The 22,669-nt window shown below is 41.0% G+C and overlaps 1 protein-coding gene across 1 annotated transcript in view; it reads right to left on the reverse strand.

The window, feature by feature from the left end:
* The window catches only part of LOC115472425 (transmembrane channel-like protein 2), a 143,002-nt gene that overhangs the window by 38,272 nt on the left and 82,061 nt on the right, over positions 1 to 22,669 (reverse strand). The window contains 5 exon segments of the mRNA XM_030206743.1: positions 976 to 1,164; positions 2,273 to 2,420; positions 8,486 to 8,628; positions 14,120 to 14,218; positions 22,469 to 22,575. Of these exon segments, the coding sequence (XP_030062603.1) occupies positions 976 to 1,164; positions 2,273 to 2,420; positions 8,486 to 8,628; positions 14,120 to 14,218; positions 22,469 to 22,575 (686 nt within the window).

The raw sequence follows: 22,669 nt of genomic DNA on the forward strand, positions 1-22,669 counted from the left end.
TATATGTTAATGAATTGAATGGCAGGAAAGAATGTGCATGAACGTGGCCTAAATGTAGCATAAGTATGGCTGACAGAATGTGGCAGAAAGACAAGAGGATCTGAAAGAACAGGACTGGATGAGGAAGAAAAGAACCAGTGTCAGCAGTAGAAGATTGAGTAGGAAGGGGAAGGATAAGTAGAAGACAATAAGAAGGCTGGAATTTTGGGGGATGGAGGGTGAGATGGGGAGATGTGGGACTGAGGGGGGTGGCCCATAACCCTCATTGTCCAGGGGTACAGAACCCTGTCAGTCCGTCCCTGCTGCTGTGCTATTATTTCTGGTTCTCTTTTTTCCTGCTGCAGATTCTTCTCTCTACCCCCCCTTGCTTCCCCTCTCCTGTTTCAGAAATATTCTGGACTGTGCCTCTTCCTCCTTCACCATCCAGTACACTTTTATTTTGTGCAAATTCAGGGCACACTGTCTTTTGTAGCTATGTCAATCAGTCTTTGTCCCAGGTAGCTGAGCAGAAAAAAGTGATTTTCCCACCCTGAGACAAGGCCCCAAAATGGAGGAAAATTTTGGGAGTAAAAACATATGCATATTTTTACTTCGGCGAATAGCAGGCAACTTTTAATGGCACACAGATTTGTTTGGTTGCATTTTTACACTGAAGCATCAACTCGTTATTCCACTCAAAAGTGCTGAATAAAGGCTTGAGTAAATAGCACAGTGGGTATAAAGTAATGTTTACACCCATGTAATTGGCCATAAAATGTAGTAAATCAATTCCTAAATATAGTAAATGGAAAATAAATATAAACCCTCTCAATTAAGTAATATTTTGGAAAATCTAGCCCATGCTCTTTTAGGTTTCAAGTGCTGACATTTGTAGAATTTGTGCCCTTAGAGACAGAAAAAAAATCCTCTTGCATAGTTCTCAAACAATATTATTATAATTGCTGCTACTGTATTAAATTGTAAAATAACTAATACCTCATTTCTTTCATACCAGCCAATATTTTCCATTTTGGCAAATGTCTGTGACCGTTTTACCACAAAATAGATAAGATAACCACTTCCAGCCAAGCAACATATTATGAGGAAATTTGCCAGAACACGAAGGAATCGTGTAAGATGGATGTTTTCATCTTTATTACTTTCTTCTTCATCTACAATTGACTCCTTCAGAAGAGAAAGATAATGCAAAAATATATATGAGCTTCAGATGCAATGCAAACTTCAACCAAGAAATGTCCATAAAAACTGCCCATTGAGGTGGCATTATATAAAACATTCAACAGCAGCTGAGTTAGAAGCAGCAGTGCGAAACGCTGGCTATTGTTAGTCCTGGGGATCTCACCTGTTATTCAGCAGTTGTATAAAACCAAAATGTATCTGCTCAGAGGCTCAGGAAATTCAAATAAAACCACTTGTGGCACCAACACTTAATGCTGGTTGCATAAGTGCATTGAAAATTGACTCCAATATTGACTGTTAAATTTAAAAACTTGAGTTCATAGGCATTGCATTGCTAGGAGGAAACATGGTAGTTTTAAACAAGAGGCAAAATGACAGCATGTGGTTCCAAGCTAATGGCTCAACATTCAGCTGGCAGTGATTAGCATTTTTTTAAAGCTGATTGCCACTTTCTAAATTAGACCCACACAACATGTATATGCTGGAAGAGAGGAGGGAGAGAGGAGACATGATAGAAATGTTTAAATATCTCAAGGGCATTTATGTACAGGAAGAGAACCTTTTTCAAATGAAGGAGAGCTCTGGAATGAGGGGGCATATGACAAAGTTAAGAGGGAATAGGCTTAGCAATAACCTAAGGAAGTATTATTTCACAGAAAGGGTGGTGGAGGCGTGGAATGGCCTCCCGGTGGAGGTGGTGGAGTCGAAGACTGTTCCAGAATTTAAAAAGGCATGGGATAAGCATGTGGGATCACTTACGAACAGGTAGAATTGGGGGTTACAGAGGATGGGCAGACTGGATGGGTCATATGGCCTTTATCTGCCGTCATGTTTCTGGTACAGAAATGCCTGGAATAACTCTCATTCAGCCTCGACTAAACTTTGGACAGTTCTGTTCCACCCCAGCACTAACCAGCTAGTGCCGCAGTGGTCTGTACAGATATATTCAGCAGAACTACTGGGTAGTACCACTAAATATCCAGGTTGGGTCCAGTCAGTGAAAATTATCCAGGTTGGAGACACAACTACCCAGATAACTTGCTTTGAAAACTGACCCCTGAGAACTTCCAAAATAGAACATTCTGCTGGTTACCCTAAAGCTTGTTGTGATTGAGGCAAACTTGTTGTCTGCTGTTTCTGGATTGCCAACAAGATAATCCCAGCTTGTAAACATCTTCCAACTAAAATTGTAAGTTGCATCATCAGAATCCCCTGTGCTTTCATGAACACCTGCTGCCATTCTGCAGAGACACAAAATAGTAATCAATATTAGCAACAGAATTTGGAAAGGAAAGATGAGACATGCACATACCAGTTTTTCTTTCAGTAAGGAAAGCATGCTAATATGTATACTTTTGAATTTTCAAAAGTTTAAGTGTATTTTTTCATAGAAAAATTACTCTCACAAATTACTAAATGTAAATGTTTGGGGATAAGTTTCCTAAGATATTTATTTTTAAATAATTTATTAACAACTTTTGATATACTGACCCTTTAGGAGAAACCTAATCAAAGTGGTTTACAAAGATAGTTCGGCAAAGATCTGTCAATACCATAATAAAATACCAAAACCCATAAAAAACAAATGTAATATACTAAATGACCACCATTGACATATAGCCAACCCCAACATATATAACAACAAAATACAAAGGGCCCTGTGTACTAAGGCACGCCAGCGTTTTTAGTGTGTGCTAATGCTAGAAACACCCATATATTCCTGTGAGTGTTCTCTAGTGTTAGTGCACGCTAATTTTTAGCACACGCTAAAAATGTTAGCACGCCTACAGCGCAACTTAGTAAACAGGACCCAAAATAATCTCTATCATTATGGAGCCCTTTTACAAAGGCGCACTGAAAAATGGCCTGCGGTAGTGTAGACGCATATTTTGGGCGTGTGCAGAATCATTTTTCAGCGCACCTGTAAAAAAAAAAGCCTTTTAAAATTTTTGCTGAAAATGGACATGCGGCAAAATGAAAATTGCTGTGTGTCCATTTTGGGTCTGAGACCTCACCGCCAGCCATTGGCCTAGCAGTAAAGTCTCACGCGGTAACCTGGCGGTAATGACCTATGCACGTCAAATGCCACTTGGCACGCGCCCAATACATGCATCTGAAAATAATTTTGGATGCATGTATCGGACGTGCGGCAAAAATGAAATTACCGCATGAGCTATGTGGTAGCTGGGTGGTAACTCCATTTTGGCGTGCGTTGGGTGTGCATAGAGGCTTACACGGTTTAGTAAAAAGGCCCCTATAATCCATAAAATAATTCAAAAAAATCCCATCATATATTCATCAAACGTAATATGTAATATACAGCCAAACTACCACTCCATCTAACCGAATGAGCCAATAATGATAAAAGCTAACCCGAAAAAAGAAAAGGTTTAAATTGTTCTAATCATATTTCAATATGCAGCTCATATGTGTCTTTTGTATTCGAACAGGATTTAAATGTAGTTGTAAGAATGTTTTTTTGTAACTCACAGAGCTTATTTTGTGGACAAAAAGTCTGGGTTTACCCAGATGTGACTAAAGGTATGTAGGAGAGAAGAGTATTATTTTTGGCTATAAGAGTTGAAACTTGTCCTTTGGGCACATCTTTTTTTACTAGCATATCCATGTAAATGTCTGGTCTGATATTCAGGGTTGAAGTAAGCATTTTTTGACCCACAACATCCGAGACCTTTCATAGGTATGAAGATAATCAATAGAAATAAAATAAAACAGAAAAGAAAATGATACCTTTTTATTGGACTAACAGTACATTTTTTGATTAGCTTTCGAAGGTAACCTTTCTTTATTAGACATGTTTGTACAGCGCTGCGTATGCCTTGTAGCGCTATAGAAATGCTAAATAGTAGTAGTAGTAATTATTTGGATCTGATGAAGAAGGGTTACCTTTCAAAAGCTAATCAAAAAATATACTAACGTTAGTCCAATAAAAAAGGTATCATTTTCTTTTCTCTGTTTTATTTTATTTCTATTGATTACCTATAAGAGTGGACTAACATGGCTACCACATCTCTCTAGATATGAAGAAGATCTCGAATGGGACATTAACTTCATAGAACAATCATTGATAGTATAAGATGGGTTAATTTCAGTTTAGGGCCTTTTCCTTTGATTATTTTCTTAGGCTATCTCCTGTAAGTTTCAATCTACTTCCCCTTTATTAGTGACCTAAGGAGGAGTTTGTTTAAATTCTTGTATTCTTTTTCTTGATTCCCTGTATGACCTTTTTTTGTATTTAACAAGCGTGTACTTCTAATTTTGTTGCAAAATTATAAATAAATAAATGCAATGTACCAAATAACCACCTTTGACATGTAGTCAACTCCAAAATATGTAAAAACAATATACGTGGAGGGGCATAATCGAACGGAAACGCCTATCTCCATGGGCGTTTATCGCCGAGAACGGGTCCGTAAAGGGGCGGGCCGAACCGTATTTTTGAAAAAATGGACGTTTTTGAGCTGGGCGTTTGTTTTTTTTAACGATAATGGAAACTAAAAACGCCCAGCTCAAAAACGTCCTAATCTGAGCCATTTGGTCATGGGAGGGGCCAGGATTGGTAGTACACTGGCCCCCCTGATATGCCAGGACACCAACTGGGCACCCTAGGTCAGTGCGGTGGACTTCAGAAAAAGCTCCCACATGCATAGCTCCCTTACCATGGGTGCTGAGCTCCCAACCCCCCTCCCCCAAAACCCACTACCCACAAATGTACAACACTACCATAGCTCTTAGGGGTGAAGGGGGCACCTACATGTGGGTACAGTGGGTTTTGGAGGCCTCCCATTTACCAGCACAAGTGTTACAGGTGGGGGGGGGATGGGCCTGGGGCCACCTGGCTGAAGTGCACTGCGGTACCCACTAAAAGTGCTCCAGGGACCTGCATACACGCAGGCCTCTAGGACTGGTTGCTGCTATATAACATTGGCACACCAGTTGACACCTGAAGACTAATCTCTCCGAATACGTCCTTTATTGGAATAACCGCCTTTACTCACAGTTAACTGCAGATCAGAGGTTGTGCCCCACTGGCAACGAGTCTCCCTGGTACTGAGATGAGCAGTAGGTCAGAGCTGGCAGAATGCTGTACAATGCCCTCTTTCAGCCTCATTCAAGGGAAGAACTAAGTTGTCTAACGTGGCTAACACAGGAAAGGGAACTAAAACTGGCTTACAAAAATGGCCACTACTGCATGGACTACAACAGGAAACACAACAGGGCACACTCTGACCCAGTAGGCAGGGGGAAATGCACCATGGGAGAAGAGCCTACCAAGTACCAACATCGTGAGACTGTAACACAAGCTAATGAAATCACGGAGCCCAATACCCTACACCCACCACAATGCAATGCTGATGTGACCCTGTAGTGCACCCGAGAGCCACATCTGACCCAGGGAAAGGCTGTGACAGGATCAAACACATTCTGCTGTCATGGAGGTGGGTATGGCATTTGAGGCTGGCATACAGGCTGGAAAAAAAGTTTTTAAAGTGGGTTTTTTTGGTGGGAGGGGGTTAGTGATCACTGGGGGAGTCCGGGGAGGTCATCCCCGATTCCCTCCAGTGGTCATCTGGGCAGTTGGAGCACTTTTTTGGGACTTGTTCGTGAAAAAAAAGGGTCCAAAAAAAGTGACCCAAAATTGCAGTAAAAACGCCTTTTTTTTCGATTATCAGCTAAAGACGCCCATCTCTCCTCGGCTGATAACCACGCCCCAGTTCTGCCTCCACCATACCTCCGACACGCCCCCGTCAACTTTATTCGTTTCCGCGATGGAGTGCAGTTGGAAACGCCCAAAATCGGCTTTTGATTATACCGATTTGGGCGCCTTTGCGAGACAAACGTCTATCTCCCGATTTAGGTCGCACTGTAGGCGTTTTTCTCTTTCAAAAATAAGCTGGAAAGTAATCTCCATCGTTATAATCACATGAAACAATTCAAAAAATCCCATCATACATTCATTAAGCGTAACATGTAATATACAGCCAAACTACCATTACATCTAACCGACTGAGCCAATCATGATCCCACAAAAGCTAATCTGAAAAAATAGATTTTAAATTGTTCAAATCATATTTCAATATACAGCTCATATGGAAGGGAAATCCAGAGGGTAGGAGTTAGGGGGGGAGCCCCTCAGAATTTCTCATGGAATCTGCTTTTGCAGGATAATTAGAAGGGATTACTAATTGATTTTGAGATTGGGAGCAGAGCACCTTACTAAGACAAGATGGAATTAATAGCTTAGGGTCCTGTTTACAAAGGCGCACTAGTGTTTTTAGTGTGTGCTAACCATGTAGACGCCAATAAGAATATTCTGGGCATCTACATGGTTGGCACATGCTAATTTTTAGTGTGTGCTAGAAATGCTAGCGCACCTTTGTAAACAGGGTCCTTACTTAAGTAAAGAGGAATTCCAGAATAAAGGGACCGTTTTAATAAGGGGCCCTTTTACTAAGCTGCGTAAGCATCTATGCATGCCCAACGTGCACCAAAATGGAGTTACCGCCCGGCTACTGCATGGCTCTTACAGTAATTTCATTTTTGGTGTGCATCCAATACACGAGTGAAGATGAAAGGGGATAGATTTTAAAAAAATCTGATGAAAATCTTCTTCTTTACAGAAAGGGTTGTAGAGGCTTGGGATGGCCTCCCAGTAAAGGTGGTGGAGATGAAGATTGTATCTGAATTGAAAAAAACCTCTGGACAAGCATAGAAGAACGCTGAGGGAGAGAAAGAGATTGAACAATCTTTATCTGCCATCGTTTTCTACATTTCTATGTTTCAACTTAGGGGGAGGTTATGTTATCAATGTGGACTACAGTTAAGGTGGGGGTTTCTCCAGAAGTTGTGCTATTTAAGTTTTAACAATTTTTTATTGATGATTTGTTGACACAAACAAACATATTCTGAATAAGCCAATAGAACATTGGTCAAATAACTACAATGGCAACACAGAAAGTTGTGCTATTTTAGCATAGGATCCCAATGGGATCATGTTCTAAAATAGCACAACTTGTGCTAAAATAATCCATCCTAATAGTAGACCACATTGATAACTTCCCCCCTTAGTAGGTGGTTTAGATGAGCAGATTGGATAAGCCATATAAAGCCAGATTCTACATAAAGTGCCTAAAAAATCCATGCGGCCAACATTTCCACCTAAGCAAATTCTATAAGTGGCACCTAGATTTAGGTGCGGTATATAGAATATGCTTAGTTGATATCCCAGTGCCTAAAACTACGTGCCTCCATTTATACACCAATGAAAATGTGGTGCAAATCACTGCACACAGATTTATGCACACTGGGCCATATTCTATAACTACGTGCGTAAGTTTTGTAATGCCCATGAAACACCCATTTCCCCACCCATAGCCACGTCCCTTTTGAACCACGCACATTAGAATTTAGGCACAGTTCATTACAGAATACGCTTAGCAAGTTGTGTGCGTAAATTCTAATTATTGCCAATTAGTGCTCATTATTGCTTAAGTGCTGTTATTAAAGCTGATTAGCCAAATAAGTTATGCATGTTGTTATAGAATATGCCTGTATTTTGGTGTGGATCTCTAGGCATGCTATATAGAATTCAGCAGATAATCTTTATCTGCCATCGTTTTCTACATTTGTATGTTTCTATGTTTATTGCATAGGTCCCATGGTGTTATATACTGGAGAGATGGCAAACGATTCCTGTGCTAATTTCTGGTGAATTTATATTCCAAGATATATGACCTAAACATGTGTCCTACTGACACAAAATGTGATAAACTCTTTAGTGCATCAGTATTACATTTGAAAAGTGCACATACATATATTGCACACAGGGTAACATAGAACAGAACAAATAAATGAGGGGTGACTAGTTTCCTTATCTGATTACTGCCACTGCCAATGATAGAACAGCTTTCAAAATATTCAATGACATCATAATACCCTCTGATCTTTTATCTGTGCTAATTCAGCCATATTTCTGTACATGTTTTATTTAATCAATTACCATCAATGTGAAACTGAAGTCATTCACTGCTACCAGTATTTAATATGTTTGACTGAAATTTGGAATAGAATGACTTTGGCCATCAAATATTTCAAAAAAAAAAACCCCTATGAAATTATTAAAATTAGTTGAGCAGAAGATGCTTTAGGAATAATACCAACTCACCCTAGAATGAATTGTTACACCTCTTCAAAATATAAGTTCACCTAAGCATGGTATGTCATTATAAAATTATTAACAGTGCGTGCTAGAAAAATAAAAGCGGTGATGTTATGAAATGGTACTTACGTTCTTATAACTACCATCAGACTATACCCAAATACACCAATTCCAACCAGAAAATATGACAGTGGCTGCCTATACTGTAACCAGCCAATTGCACGTTGATTATTGTAGTAGCCATAAAAGAGAGCAGAATATTTTGCATAACCCTAAAAAATAAACAAAATTAAAGCTGAGGATTTCTCAATGACAAACTGCAAGGATGAGTGATTAACTGGTTATGTTACAAGACATCTCTTGAATGGAGTTGTCAACTACAACAAGGATTCTCAATCCAATCCTTGGGACACATGCAGTCAGCCAGGTTTTCAAGATACCATACATATACATGAGATAGATTTGCATACAACAAAGGCAGTGCTTGGAGATTTATCTCCTACGTATTCATTGTGGATATCTTGAAAACCAGACTGGCTTGGTATGTCCTGAGGACTGGGTTGAAAACCCCTATCTACAACACCTCATAGCTTCTTGGATATTGCCATAGAAACCTAAAGCAGTTCCACTGAAGTCAAGGGAGTTTCAGTGAGTTGCCAATCAATTAATGGGCATGTAAGAAGAAAATGTATTCCATAAGTGATTTTACAATATATCAACCTTTTTCATGAAAATCTTTACAGTAGGATTTAGTGACAAATCTTTCACATGAAAAGTGAAAAAAGGTGAATTTTCTTGAAATTCATATTGAATTCTACAGAAGAATTAGCAAAATCAATGGTCAATACTATGGATGCACAAAGAGAAAAATATATGGCCTATTTAATTATTTGGGGCTGCCTTATACCAAGCTAGGGAATGCATTAATTGCTTCATTTTCCTATGCAGGAATCTGATTATGCCTTTTTCAACATGCAAAGTTCCTCTGACGATATTAGCTCCCAATAGAAAAAAATAGGAATTTTTCAGAGTAGGTCTATAATGTGAACACGATGACAAATAAATAAATAAATAAATAAACCTGTGCACTTTTCAAACCCCACACTACCCCATTTACATACTCTCTGAATTACTTATTCACCATGGCTCCATGAGAACTAATAAAGAAATATACACCACTCAGAAATAAAAAAAAGTCATTTATTGGTGTGAGAAAGCTAACTGCTAGTTCCCGAGCAAGCTGCAGTATCCCCCGAATTCTATGTGGCACCTGAAGTTGGGTGTGCAAATGTGCGCCCAGTTATAGAATAGTTTCATATACAACCCAATTAGCTAATTGGTGCTAACTTAATTGGAGATGAGTACTACTACTACTAATTATTATTTGTTACATTTGTATCCCATATTTTCCCACCTATTTCCAGGCTCAATGTGGCTCACATATTACCGTTAACGGCGATAGCCAATTCCGGTATGAACAAATACATGGTGTGAATAATACAAAGTGATATTGTAGTGGGATGAAGAACATGTATGATAGGTTGGATTGGGGGGTCTTAGAGAGGGAGAGGGGAGGAAGAATCAAGTAATGTTCATTAAGGTCTTTGGTTTCATTATGACGTAGGTGTCCAGGTATTTTATGTTGAGACGGTGGGGTACGCTCTTCTGAACAGGTCTGTCTTTAGTGCTTTCCGGAAGTCTAGATGGTCGAGCGTAGTTTTTACTGCTTTTGGCAGTGCGTTCCATAGTTGTGCGCTTAAATAGGAAAAGCTCGTTGCGTAGATGTATTTGTATTTGAGTCCTTTGTTGCTTGGGTACTGAAGATTTAGGTATGATTTGTGTAGATTTTATGGTGTTTCTGGCTGGCAGGTCGATGAGGTCTGTCATGTATCCTGGTGCCTCGCCGTAAATTATTTTTACATTAACAAGCACTAATTGGCATTAATTAGCAGTTATGCACATAACTGATTTATGCCCCTATTCTGTAAACCGAGCACCTAACTTCTATTCCATGCAACTCCAAAAGGGTGTGACCAAGGGAGAGGCATGGGTGGGTTGAGCACAGAGTTACAGAATACTTCTATTTCTGCATCTAACTGATAGTAGTCAGATGTGAGTATATATATCAGCTTTTGGTAGGCGTAAATACTCGCACCTAAAGTTAGGCATGAAAATAACTTAAGCGGATGAAAAATTCTAGACCTAGTCCTTAGTGGAGCACATGATCTGGTGCAGGAGGTAATGGTGCTGGGGCCACTTGATAACAGTAATCATAATATGATCAGATTTGATATTGGCTTTGGAGTAAGTACACACAGGAAATCCAACACGTTAGCATTTAACTTTCAAAAAGGAGACTATGATAAAATGAGAAGAACGATGAAAAAAAAAACTTAAGAGGAGCAGCTGTGAAGGTCACAAAATTTATATCAGGCGTGGATGCTGTTCAAACATACCATCCTGGAAACCCGGGCCAAATATATTCCACCTGACATGATTATAAAGTGAGGTGAAGGAAGCTATTTGAGCTAAAAGAAAATTCTTCAGCATAGCCACAATTCTACAAGCATTTTAGAAAAGGGAAAGGGAAATGGGACTTGATATACCACCTTTCTGAGGTTTTTGCAGCTACATTCAAAGTTGTAGACTTTGCTGAACAGGAAGCCTTTTGTAAAATACATATAAGGAGTCAGCAAATGTACAAGAGCATCAATCTCACAAACTTACACATCATTAAAAAAAAGTAGCATCTGTACAAACGATAATAAAGAGATCTATCTATATCTATCTGTCTATACACAGGGTACGGCAAAAAAGTAACCCCTTGAGTTTTGTGCTGTTTTCTCAGCAACTGCTTGGAATTTCAATGTGAAACTTTACAGCTTTATTTGTTGTTACTATTTACCATAGGCGTAGTTTGACTGTTTCATTTGGGGGGGCAAAAAATGGGCGGAGCATATTAGCATATCATTTGCATATATACATATGCAAATGAATATGCTAATATGGAGGAAGGAAATGAAATTTACAGGCAAAATATCACAGAGGCACATTTCAAAAAGCTGACATTTCAATTAATAAATTATGAATAAAATAAACTATTATTTACCTTTGTTGTCTGATCATGTAGTTTTTCTATTCGCTTTGATCCCAGTGTCTTCTGTTTTATGCAGTGTCTTCTTTCCAGTAGGCTTCCCTCTGCTCCCCACCCTCCCAGTCCCATCCATCTCTTGCTCCTTCCCTCTGCTCCCCACCCTTCCCAGTCCCATCCATCTTCTGTTCCTTCCCTCTGCTCACCATCCCTCCGTCCCATCCATCTCTTGCTCCTTCCCTCTGCTGTGCCTGACCTCTCCAAATCCCATCCATCTCCTGGTCCATCCCTCTGCTCCCCACCCCTCGCAGTCCCATCCATCTCTTGCTCCTTCCCTCTGCTCCCCACCCCTCCCAGTCCCAACCATCTCTTGCTCCTTCCCGCTGCTCCCCACCCCTCCCAGTCCCATCCATCTCCTGCTCCTTCCCTCTGCTCACCTCCTTTCCCAGTCCAATCCAATTCCTGGTCCTTCCCTCTGCTCCCCACCCACCCCTCCCAGTCCCATCCATCTCTTGCTCCTTCCCACCCCTCCCAGTCCCATCCATCTCCTGCTCCTTCCCACTGCTTCCCACCCTCCCAGTCCCATCCATCTCCTGCTCCTTCCCACTGCTTCCCACCCTCCCAGTCCCATCCATCTCCTGCTCCTTCCCACTGCTTCCCACCCTCCCAGTCCCATCCATCTCTTGCTCCTTCCCTCTGCTCCCCACCCCTCCCAGTACTATCCATCTCCCCACCCCTCCCCCCCGCGCGAGGTCCAAGATGGTGACTCCGTTTACCCCCTCTCTTCCTCCCTCCCTCCCTCCGGCGCAGGCAGCAGTCTTTTCCAGCGTTCCTGGCAGCTGTAGCGATATACACGCTGCCTTCGGTCTGCCCCGGAAGCCTTCTCTTCAAGTTCCTGTTCCCACCTATGCGGGAACAGGAACTTGAAGAGAAGGCTTCGGGGCAGAGCCAAAGGCAGCGTGTACAACGCTACCGCTGCCAGGAACGCTGGAAAAGACTGCTGCCTGCGCCGGAGGGAGGGAGGAAGAGAGAGGAGTAGACGGAGACGCTCCTCTCCGTCCGCTTGGCTTCCCTGCCCTCTCTGTCTGCGTCCCGCCCGAAAGGAAATGACGTCAGAGGAAGGCGGGACGCAGATAGAGAGGGCAGGGAAGCCAATCGGACGGAGAGGAGCGCGTGCCTGCATGTGTTTTTTTTTTTTTTTAACTTTTTTTTTTTTTTTTAACTAATGGCGCGGCAGCGCCTCGCGTCGTTTGGGGGGGCACTGCCCCCCCTCGCCCCCCCCAGTCTACGCCTATGCTATTTACATTTATTGCTGAATGGAATGAGATTATCTTTAAATAGGGTGAAGTTACAGAGTTTTTAGCATGACCACCCAGCGATTTTCACACTTTCAAAAATGTTTGCACTGTAAAACAACCATTAGTTGAACCCCCCCCCCCCCAGGTGTCAATGACTTCACCATGACATAGATTTTTGTCTGAGGAGGAATGTTGGAGGCCTATCACAAGTTCCACCCAAAGCTGCAAAAAATCATAAAGCTCAAGGGAGCACTGCAGATGACCTGGGACAGCCTGCCACAGGGAACGATTGATAAGGCTGTTAAAAACTCCCCAAAGTGACTATAGGTCTCTGTTAAAGCTAGGGGTGGATACTTCGACCATTCAAAGTGACTGCGAAATTCTGATGCATTGTTAATTGTATCATTTGAATGAAGTTATTTCGCTGTGTTTTAGCTCAAACATTTTTAACGTGCTAAAATGTCAGTCACATCAACATAGCTTAAGAGAATTAAATGTTGTTTAATAGTAATATGTAAGTATGATAACTGAATAAGTATGTAAAATTTCTCATTGAAATTCAAAGCGGTTGCTGAGAAAATGGCAAAAAACTCTAGGGTTTCCTTTTTTTTTTTGCATATAAGTGGCATTACATAGAGCTTTACACATGTGAGTGCCAGGAAATGCATGAGCAGGTGCTAATTTCAGAACATGAAATGCATGTGCAGGTGCTAATTTCAGAACATGCATGTGCATTTGCCACCATGTGTATATTTAAGTGACAGGTTTCACAAGACTGAATGCACTAAGAGAGCCAGTAAAGGAACCGAGTCAAATAGCTGTTCCCTTATTTATTTATGTTGTATTTTTAAAGTGATATTAGACACCACTGAGGTAAGCAAAGGTGTCCCCTTGATCACTGATGAGTCCGCAGGTCCAAATGAGCAGGTAGCTAACACTTATACCAGCCTTGCAGTAGGTGTAAACACCTATAGGGGAGTTTATAAGAATATATGTGGACTCCCACTGTAAAATAGGAAATACATATAAAGCTTTTCGGACTGCCATGAACACTCCTTTAAAATCTATGTATCTCATGCTTTCTACATGTGTACAAAGTGGCACTGCCTACATGTGTAAATACCACTGTTGACATGTATAGATACCACACAACTCTTCTAAAATGACCTTCTAAATATTTGAGAAGACTGATATTAGCTTCTTTTTCTCTCCTAGAGGTCAAAGCTGCCAGGGATGAATTGACCCTAAATTAATAACTAGGGCTAATTGACTTGTAGCTAGTCTCATGTAGCAAGTAATTTGTCTTAGGGCTGTTTGTGTGACTACTACACCAAACTTCAGCCTTAGAGAAACTGGTGTCATACTTAAATTTACCTCAAAATCCCACAGAACAGAAAAATCCATAGCTGTTTTTTCTTCACTCCTTGGAACGGTCTTTCTAGGCAAACTTCCATAGGGCAACCCCATCAAGATCTGCATCAGGGAGAGGAAATCACATTTATCAAAGGAATTGTCCACTGTTTATGGGAAGTGACATACTCTGAATATGAATTAACTTCTTTTCCCATTCATAGAACTGATAGCTTTCTGATCTATATTTACACAACAGGGTGAAAATAATAAAGACAGTGTATACTACCATGTCTATTTTCTAATGTCTTCTATTTTTCAAGATGTATTGTAAGCCACATTGAGCCTTAAATAAAAAATAAAAATAATAAATAAAATAAAATAAAATATTCAGTATCAGTAGAAACTGTAATTATTCCATAAGTAGCATTTTTAATGATATTAACTGACAGGCACTGAGAATTTATTTATTTATTTATTTGCTGCACTTGTATCCCACATTTTCCCGCCTATTTGCAGGCTCAATGTGGCTTACAAAATGTTACTGAACGCTGAACCTGGATTATGTGCTCCATCAATTTCACCAAGTTCAATTCTTTGCCTATATAAGACAGGTGTGTGCAATTCTACCTCATAGATGTGGCATCATCTGGACAAAACATGGTCAGTGTGGTGATATTTGATTAGCAATTTTCTATGTGAGAAATTTAAACAAAAATGTACTTTAATTTAAATTCCATATCAAATTAATACATATTCGAAATGGTTACAATTTTTGTGAAGACCAAAAGATGGGAAGTATGGAGGGGCATTTTCAATATTATGTCTAAATCTGATTTTGGATGTTTTGTGAAAAACTTCCAAAAACCTGGTAGTGAACATGGCCATTTTCAAAACAGAAAAACGTTCAACTTTTTGTTTTGAGAATGGCCAATTACTAGACATTTTTGTGCTCAGTGCATCTCTTTTTAGACCATTAAAAAAATGTCCAAGGGAAAAATGCACAAAAACAAGCCATTGGGATGTATGGGGGCCAGCATTCTTAGTAGACTGGCCACACAGAAATCCCATCAGAGCAGTGGGGCACCCTAAGTGGCACTGCAGTAGACTTGACATAAAAGGTCCCAGGTACACATCTCACCGTTACCCCCTTATATTGTATGGTGAGCCCTCTAAAACCCACCAAAAACCTACTGTACCCAACTATACACCACTACAATAGCCCTTATGTCTGCAGGAGTCATGAGCCTGGGTCCCCTTCTGTACAGTGCACTGCATCGACCACTGGGCTACTCCAGAGACCTGCTTGTTGCTCTAATAGGACTGGCCATAACATCTGATGCTGTTATAGAGGCTGGTATGTATTGTTTCTTTCACATCTTTGGGGGGTGGGAGGGGATTAATGACCACTGGGAGAATAAGGGGGTTATGCCTTAATCCCTCAGGTGGTCATTTGGTCATTTAGGGCACATTTGGTCACTTAGTCATGATTGAAACAGGACTAGACAAAGACATCTTAATTTTGGCCCTAGACATTTTCATTCTGTCCCATTATTGCAGAAAAATGTTTGTCTTTGGTGCCACCCATGTCCCTCCCAAAACACTCCCTGAACACATCCTTCTGAAATTTGAACAAACTACGAAGCAAAACCTCTCAAATCGGGATGTCAAAAACTGCAAATTGGATGTTTTGGAGAGAAAAACATCCCTCAGCCACCTTATGACATTTTTGGATGTTTTTCTCTATTGAAAATGAGCTACGTAATCAACAAATGGCTGCTGTAAATCTCTTCCATGTGTCTGTACAGCACTCTATTCACCATGTAGCACTAATAAATGTTTAATAGTATTAATTTTAATAACTCAACTCAAATTCCTAGATGTGTTTCCATTTCCATGTCCATATTTATCTATTTATTTTATTATGCCCACTTGAATGCAGACATCCTCAAGTGCTAATTTCAACCATCCCATCTCCATTCATCCCCTTCTCACCTCCAGCTACTCCTCATTTGTCTGACCTTCAACTCACCTTCACAGCCTAGCAAAACTGTCACCTATATCTCCCAGGTTCTATGTATTCAATTGCTCTCCATTTCCCTTCTTTTGAAAGGCATTCTCCAACAGCTATGTCTTGCATTTCTTCCAGAAAGTCATGTAATCTGCCTATTGTTGGAACTTCAGTGCCACTGAGTTCTACAACCTAGTGTCTTATGCAAATGCTCATTCCCTCATACACTGAAGCTGGACCCCATAGACTGCTGCAAGTACTGAAAAGACCTTGCTGGCATATATGTACATAAGTACATAAGTAATGCCATACTGGGAAAAGACCAAGGGTCCATCGAGCCCAGCATCCTGTTTACGACAGCGGCCAATCAAGGCCAAGGGCACCTGGCAAGCTTCCCAAATGTACAAACATTCTATACATGTTATTCCTGGAATTTTGGATTTTTCCAAGTCCGTTTAGTAGCGGTCTATGGACTTGTCCTTTAGGAAACCGTCCAACCCCTCTTTAAACTCTGCTAAGCCAACCGCCTTCACCACTTTCTGCGGCAACGAATTCCAGAGTTTAACTACACGTTGGGTGAAGAAAAACTTTCTCCAATTTGTTTTAAATTTACTACACTGTAGTTTCATCGCATGCCCCCTAGTCCTAGTATATTTGGAAAGCGTGAACAGACGCTTCACATCCACCTGTTCCACTCCACTCATTATTTTATATACCTCTATCATGTCTCCCCTCAGCCGTCTCTTCTCCAAGCTGTATAGCCCTAGCCTCCTTAGTCTTTCTTCATAGGGAAGTCGTCCCATCCCCGCTATCATTTTAGTCGCCCTTCGCTGCACCTTTTCCAATTCTACTATATCTTTCTTGAGATGCGGCGACCAGAATTGAACACAATACTCAAGGTGCGGTCGCACCATGGAGCGATACAACGGCATTATAACATCCTCACACCTGTTTTCCATACCTTTCCTAATAATACCCAACATTCTATTCGCTTTCTTAGCCGCAGCAGCACACTGAGCAGAAGGTTTCAGTGTGTTATCGACGACGACACCCAGATCCCTTTCTTGGTCCGTAACTCCTAACGTGGAACCTTGCATGACGTAGCTATAATTCGGGTTCTTTTTTCCCACATGCATCACCTTGCACTTGCTCACATTAAATATCATCTGCCATTTAGCCGCCCAGTCTCCCAGTCTCGTAAGGTCCTCTTGTAATTTTTCACAATCCTGCCGCGATTTAACGACTTTGAATAACTTTGTGTCATCAGCAAATTTAATTACCTCGCTAGTTACTCCCATCTCTAAATCATTTATAAATATATTAAAAAGTATTAGCAGTGCATTTTTTCTAGCAAAAAAGAAGCCGATACTCAAATGCCAGGCCACCCTTCTGGGGTGCGGTGATCTCTGAGGGGACCCACTCCACATTTGCCAGGCCCCCTGCAACCAGTCACAGAATCTATGGCAAGGCAGAATTGGTGTGTAGAGCCTGAGCTCTTTTATTAAAACTTGGGGACCATGAGTCAATTTTAGCAGAAAATGGAAAAGGTGCCGGTACTCAGTACCCCCAAGTACCCCCTCAAAAAAAGCCTTGGGTATTAGTAAGGCTTTCAAGTGTCTTGCCTCTTCATGATATAAAGCCTTAAAAATGAGACATGATGCTTGATATTCATGCACTATTTAACCGCACAGGAACGGCTCCTGGTCAGTTAAATAGCCTTAAGCCGGCTAAGCACCAATATTCAGTGCAAGATAGCCAGCTCTCTCAGCTTAATATTAGTACTTAGTGGCTAGCCAAGTCACCAGCTATGTTGCAAGACCAAGTCAGTTAGCGCCAATATTCATTGGCCGACCAGCTAAGTTCAGTGGCCAGATAGACCTGCGTAAATAGCAGGTCTATCTTTGACCTCTATAACTAAGCCAGTCAGCCGATGACTATCAGCTTAATTGGCTATGTGCAAAGTGACCAAAAGAAAACCCAGAAATTTAATGCCAGTTGCAGAATATGGCCCGGCATTGCATTTCCAGGTTCGCTGCCAACCATGGGAGGCAGCTCAGCTAGCTTCCGTGGTCTGAATATCGGCCCCATAATATTTTGAAACAAATTCTAGCCTCTACCGGCAACCACTGAAGGCTTAAAGCTTGAATTCACATGATCCCACAACTTCTTACTCAGAGGTAGGCATGCCACCATATTCTGTAGTACATGAGGGCTCTTCAGCTTCTTTTTACATAGGACCCCATATAAGCTATTGCAGTAATCTACTCATTATGAAGGCATTTTCAAGTCTGTCTACTTTATCCTCATCCAAAACGAGGATGACTATCTATTTATGAACATTTATATACCCCTCTTCTTCAATATACCAATCAAGATAATGTATAATATTTAAAATAACATATTATAACTTATGTAAAAATACCTTACTCCTGAACATTCATATTAATAAATAAATAACATTTGAGAACTATTCTAAACCTTTTCTAAACCCTATAAGAGAACTCAAGTTCTTTAATTCTTAAGGCAATCTATTCCACCCATCCACAGTTGTTAAAGATTTTCTGGTCAATATTCAGCCAGCAGCGTGCATCGGCATTGAGTATCCAGATCTCACTGGACTTCTCCTGGCTATTGGAATTTATTTGGGTCCTGGAGGACATTTGGTCAGGGCCCATATAACACATTTATGTTGGTCCTGGTTGAATATTGGTCAGGATCTGCATAAAGAGATATTAGGTCCTCCAATCTTGATTTCTCATCCAGTCCCCCCCATCCCACACCAACAGAAGCCCTCCCCACTAATTTTGATCCCTTTCAAGGCCCCCCCCCCACCGTACCAACAGAAGCCCAGCCCTCCAATTGTGATCCCCCATCCAGGCCCTCCTCCCCCACCGCAACAATAGAAGCCCACCTCCCTGATCTTGAACCCCATCCAGGACCTCCCAAAGGAGTAGATATGAACCTTGGTTCAATCACTCTTTTTCACTTATGAAGAGACAAGTTATGTTTAAAGATCATCTTTGGCAAAAGACGCACTTACTACTCTCCATGCATATAAACCTTTAACCTACTCATAAATAATTCCTCGATATTCAAAGCTATTTAACCGGCCAGACACGGCTGCTGACCAGTTAAATAGCTTATCGGCATCTAACTGCTAATATTCAGCAGGAGATAACTGGTTGTCTCCGCTAAATATTGCCAGTTAGCCCCTAGCATATAACCAGCTGTATCGAGTGATTTATCCAGTTGGATGCCAATACTCAGCACTTAACTAGATAAGTTTAGCGGTCAAATAGGACTGCATAAATAGCTGACCTATCTTTAACCGCTAAAAAGTTAACCAGTTCATGCTGAATATTGGCATAGCTGGTTAACTTTTTAGCAGTTAAATAAATGCAGATATTCAATGCTGGTCACCGGAAACAGCCCGGCATTGAATATCCGGGCTCTGCGCTAACCGCAGGAGGCAGCCCGGTTACCTTCTACAATCTGAATATTGGGCCCTTAGTATTTTAGATTCAGATTCCTTGCAAGATATCAAATCCTTGAATTGCAAGCTCAACCAGGTTGCCAGTTGGCTGAGTTCTAACATTAATTTGCTCTTGTATGGAAGGCTGACCAATGAGACTACTGCTAGGGGTCATCGCTGTCATTTTTGCACCTGGAGATGATAAGGCAGAAGAGGTGAGGGACTACTCCTGCCCTGTCCCACTAGACTAGGAGGAATCACCTTCAGATAAGTGGCAGGTGTTCCAGGAGGGGACTGGAGGGAAGGAGATATAGCCAGCCTTTGCATGTGGGGAGGGTGGGGGCTTAGAAGGAGGACTGGGAGATCAGAACCATAGGTGTAGTTGAAGCGTGGGGGGGGGGGGGGAATTGGAATGTGAGGAGCTGAACCAGGAGAGAGGAGAATCGGAAGGGAGCTGAATGAACAGGAGTGGACTAGGACTGGCAGTGGCAGCAACCCTGAACTTATGAAGATGACAGCTGATATTCAATGCCAGCACCTACATACCTAAGCAAAAAAAGTTAGGATTTCCTTTGTGCAGTCCTATCTGGCTGCTTAGCTATGTGAGCACAGGTACTGATATGGCCTATGCACACATAACTGCTGGCACCTCCCTGACTCCTGTCCCAAGCAGATCTAAATATCTGTATGTATGTTCCTGTAAGAATCTGCTCATATGCATGTATTTTATAATGTATTTCATAATGTAAACACTTAAGTGCTAATCCCATTCCCACATTGCATATCCTTGCCTCTCAGGAATGCCTATTCATATATCACGTAGAAGCAGTCACTATGATTTTTCTGTGTCTACTTTCTACTCTTAGATGTGTATAATTTGGTCAATTTTTAAGAGTCTACTGGAGTGAAGGAAATAGTACTCTACACAAGCAAATCCCATATAAATTATCCCAATTAAAAGAAAACATTTCAACTGTCAACTTAGGACTTAACAGATATAAAAAATAAGGAGTTACAAGTTTATCTACTTTTATGCTTATTAGCTTTTAATGTGGCAATTAACACAAACCAAATATTAAAGTGGCACCTTAACTGTTAAAGGTGCATTATCTGCAGGGTGGAGAATGGGTGAGGACAGTGCTTTATAGTTCACTTGGGGGTAATTACTGCAGGGGTACTTAATGCAGAGTAATTAACTTTGCAGATATGGGCCCTTTTACAAAAGCATGGTGGGCCTACCGCGGCTTGCCGCGCAGCAATTCGGCTCTATCACCGGGCTCCCAGGGGAATCTGGCTATAGTTCCAGCCCCCACTGCAGCCATTTGGGTCTGAGAGCTTACCGCCAGCCATTGACCTAGCGGTAAAGACTCATGTGGTAACCGGGCGGTAATGACCTACGCATGTCAAGTGCCACTTGGCGCGCGTCCAATATGCATGTCCAAAAATAAAAATAATTTTTTGGACGCATGTATCGGACGCGTGCCAAAATGAAATTACCACAAGAGACACGCGGTAGCCGTGCAGTAACTCCATTTTGGCATGCATTGGGCATGCGTAGACGCTTATGTGGCTTAGTAAAAGGGCCCCTTACTTACTCGGGTTAGGTGTTAATAATGCAGCTAAAACATGCGTATGCTAACCGTGTGCAAAACATTTTTCAAAATATTTTTTGAGGGGCGTGTCATGGGCAGAGAGTGAGCATTTCTGCACTAACCAGTAGCAGAGGAATACAGCATTAATAAAATAGTAAATTGCCCATTTTACAGCTCCATAAAATGGCCTTAGCGTGTAGGAAAGAGCCATATAAGAGTGCACTAAGCCCACGTTTTGCAGAAGCTTAGTAAAAGAACTCTCAGTACTTACAAACGGAATAGGTTACATCTGCACTTTCAACCCAATAGTATATTCCCCCAAATTCTATAATGGGCATCTAAGTTGTGCACGCTAAGTTGGCCGAATTGTGCGCACAACTTAACTGATTAACAGGCCAATCAGCACCAATAATTGGTACTTAACTACTTAGCGGCACTAATTGGCTTTAATTAGAATTTATACCCACAACTTTCTAGGCGTACTCTACAACATGGTGCATGTAAATTCTAATGTGCACAGCCAAAAAGGGGGGCATGGACATGGGCGGGTGTGGGCATTTCAAAAAACCTATGTGCACTATTATAGAATAAACCCAATCTGCGCCTAAGTTAGGCGCAGGTATTTTAGGCCTGGTTTTAGGTGGCCTAAATGGGTGCGCCTAAATTTTAGTCGCAAGAATGGCGCAAAGCATATTCTATGAACTACGCGTAACTTTAGGTGTAGTTTATAGAATCGCACTAAGTGCATGGTTTTTCGGCGCTGATTTTTTAAGGCACCATTTCTAGAATTTGTCCCATTGTATTTAAATACTATATGCTTTTGGATACATTTAAAACTGTGTGCAGATCTTTGTTGTTAGAAGCACTCCTGGAAATTTATTCATAAGTAACTTATAAGTGCAAAGTTTTTGTCTGTTGCTTTGACTGATGATAGAAAGAGGTTTTATTCCTTGAGTCTAAGGGGATGGAGTTTCTTAAAAATAAAATAAAAAAAGAAAAAGATAGTTCTAATTGAAGATTCACAGAGGACAATTTACTGTGACAGGTGAAGTGCTTTAGAAAGAGAGAGAAGCTGGTGATAAGATAACATAAATCAGCCCTTGTCCTATTTTGTAAAGCCTTCTTTAATAAGGTCCCATTGTTGTAGATAATTGTTCTAGTTCAAAACTACAATTGAAACTGGAGCTTCTGCTTTGTATAAGCCTAGTGATCAAATTTATGTGGATGACATATCAGGGAGAGGTTGCCAAGTACAAAATGTACTTGGTAGTATCAGGAAAGCAACCAATAGCTCTTACCTCTGGAATTACAACCAGACCGAATATTAAGCCAAAGAGGACGAGATTTACACCATACATCCACCTAAGGAATACAAAATATGAAGCGACTGATGAACCAAAGTGACCTGAAGCAGGGAAAAAGCCAAAGAATTAAAATTCAATGTCCCTGACAAAAAATATGCAAAAATATTCCACAGCAGACAACGACACTACGCTATA

The sequence above is a fragment of the Microcaecilia unicolor genome, chromosome 1, assembly GCF_901765095.1.
Source record: "Microcaecilia unicolor chromosome 1, aMicUni1.1, whole genome shotgun sequence".
Taxonomy (NCBI): domain Eukaryota; kingdom Metazoa; phylum Chordata; class Amphibia; order Gymnophiona; family Siphonopidae; genus Microcaecilia; species Microcaecilia unicolor.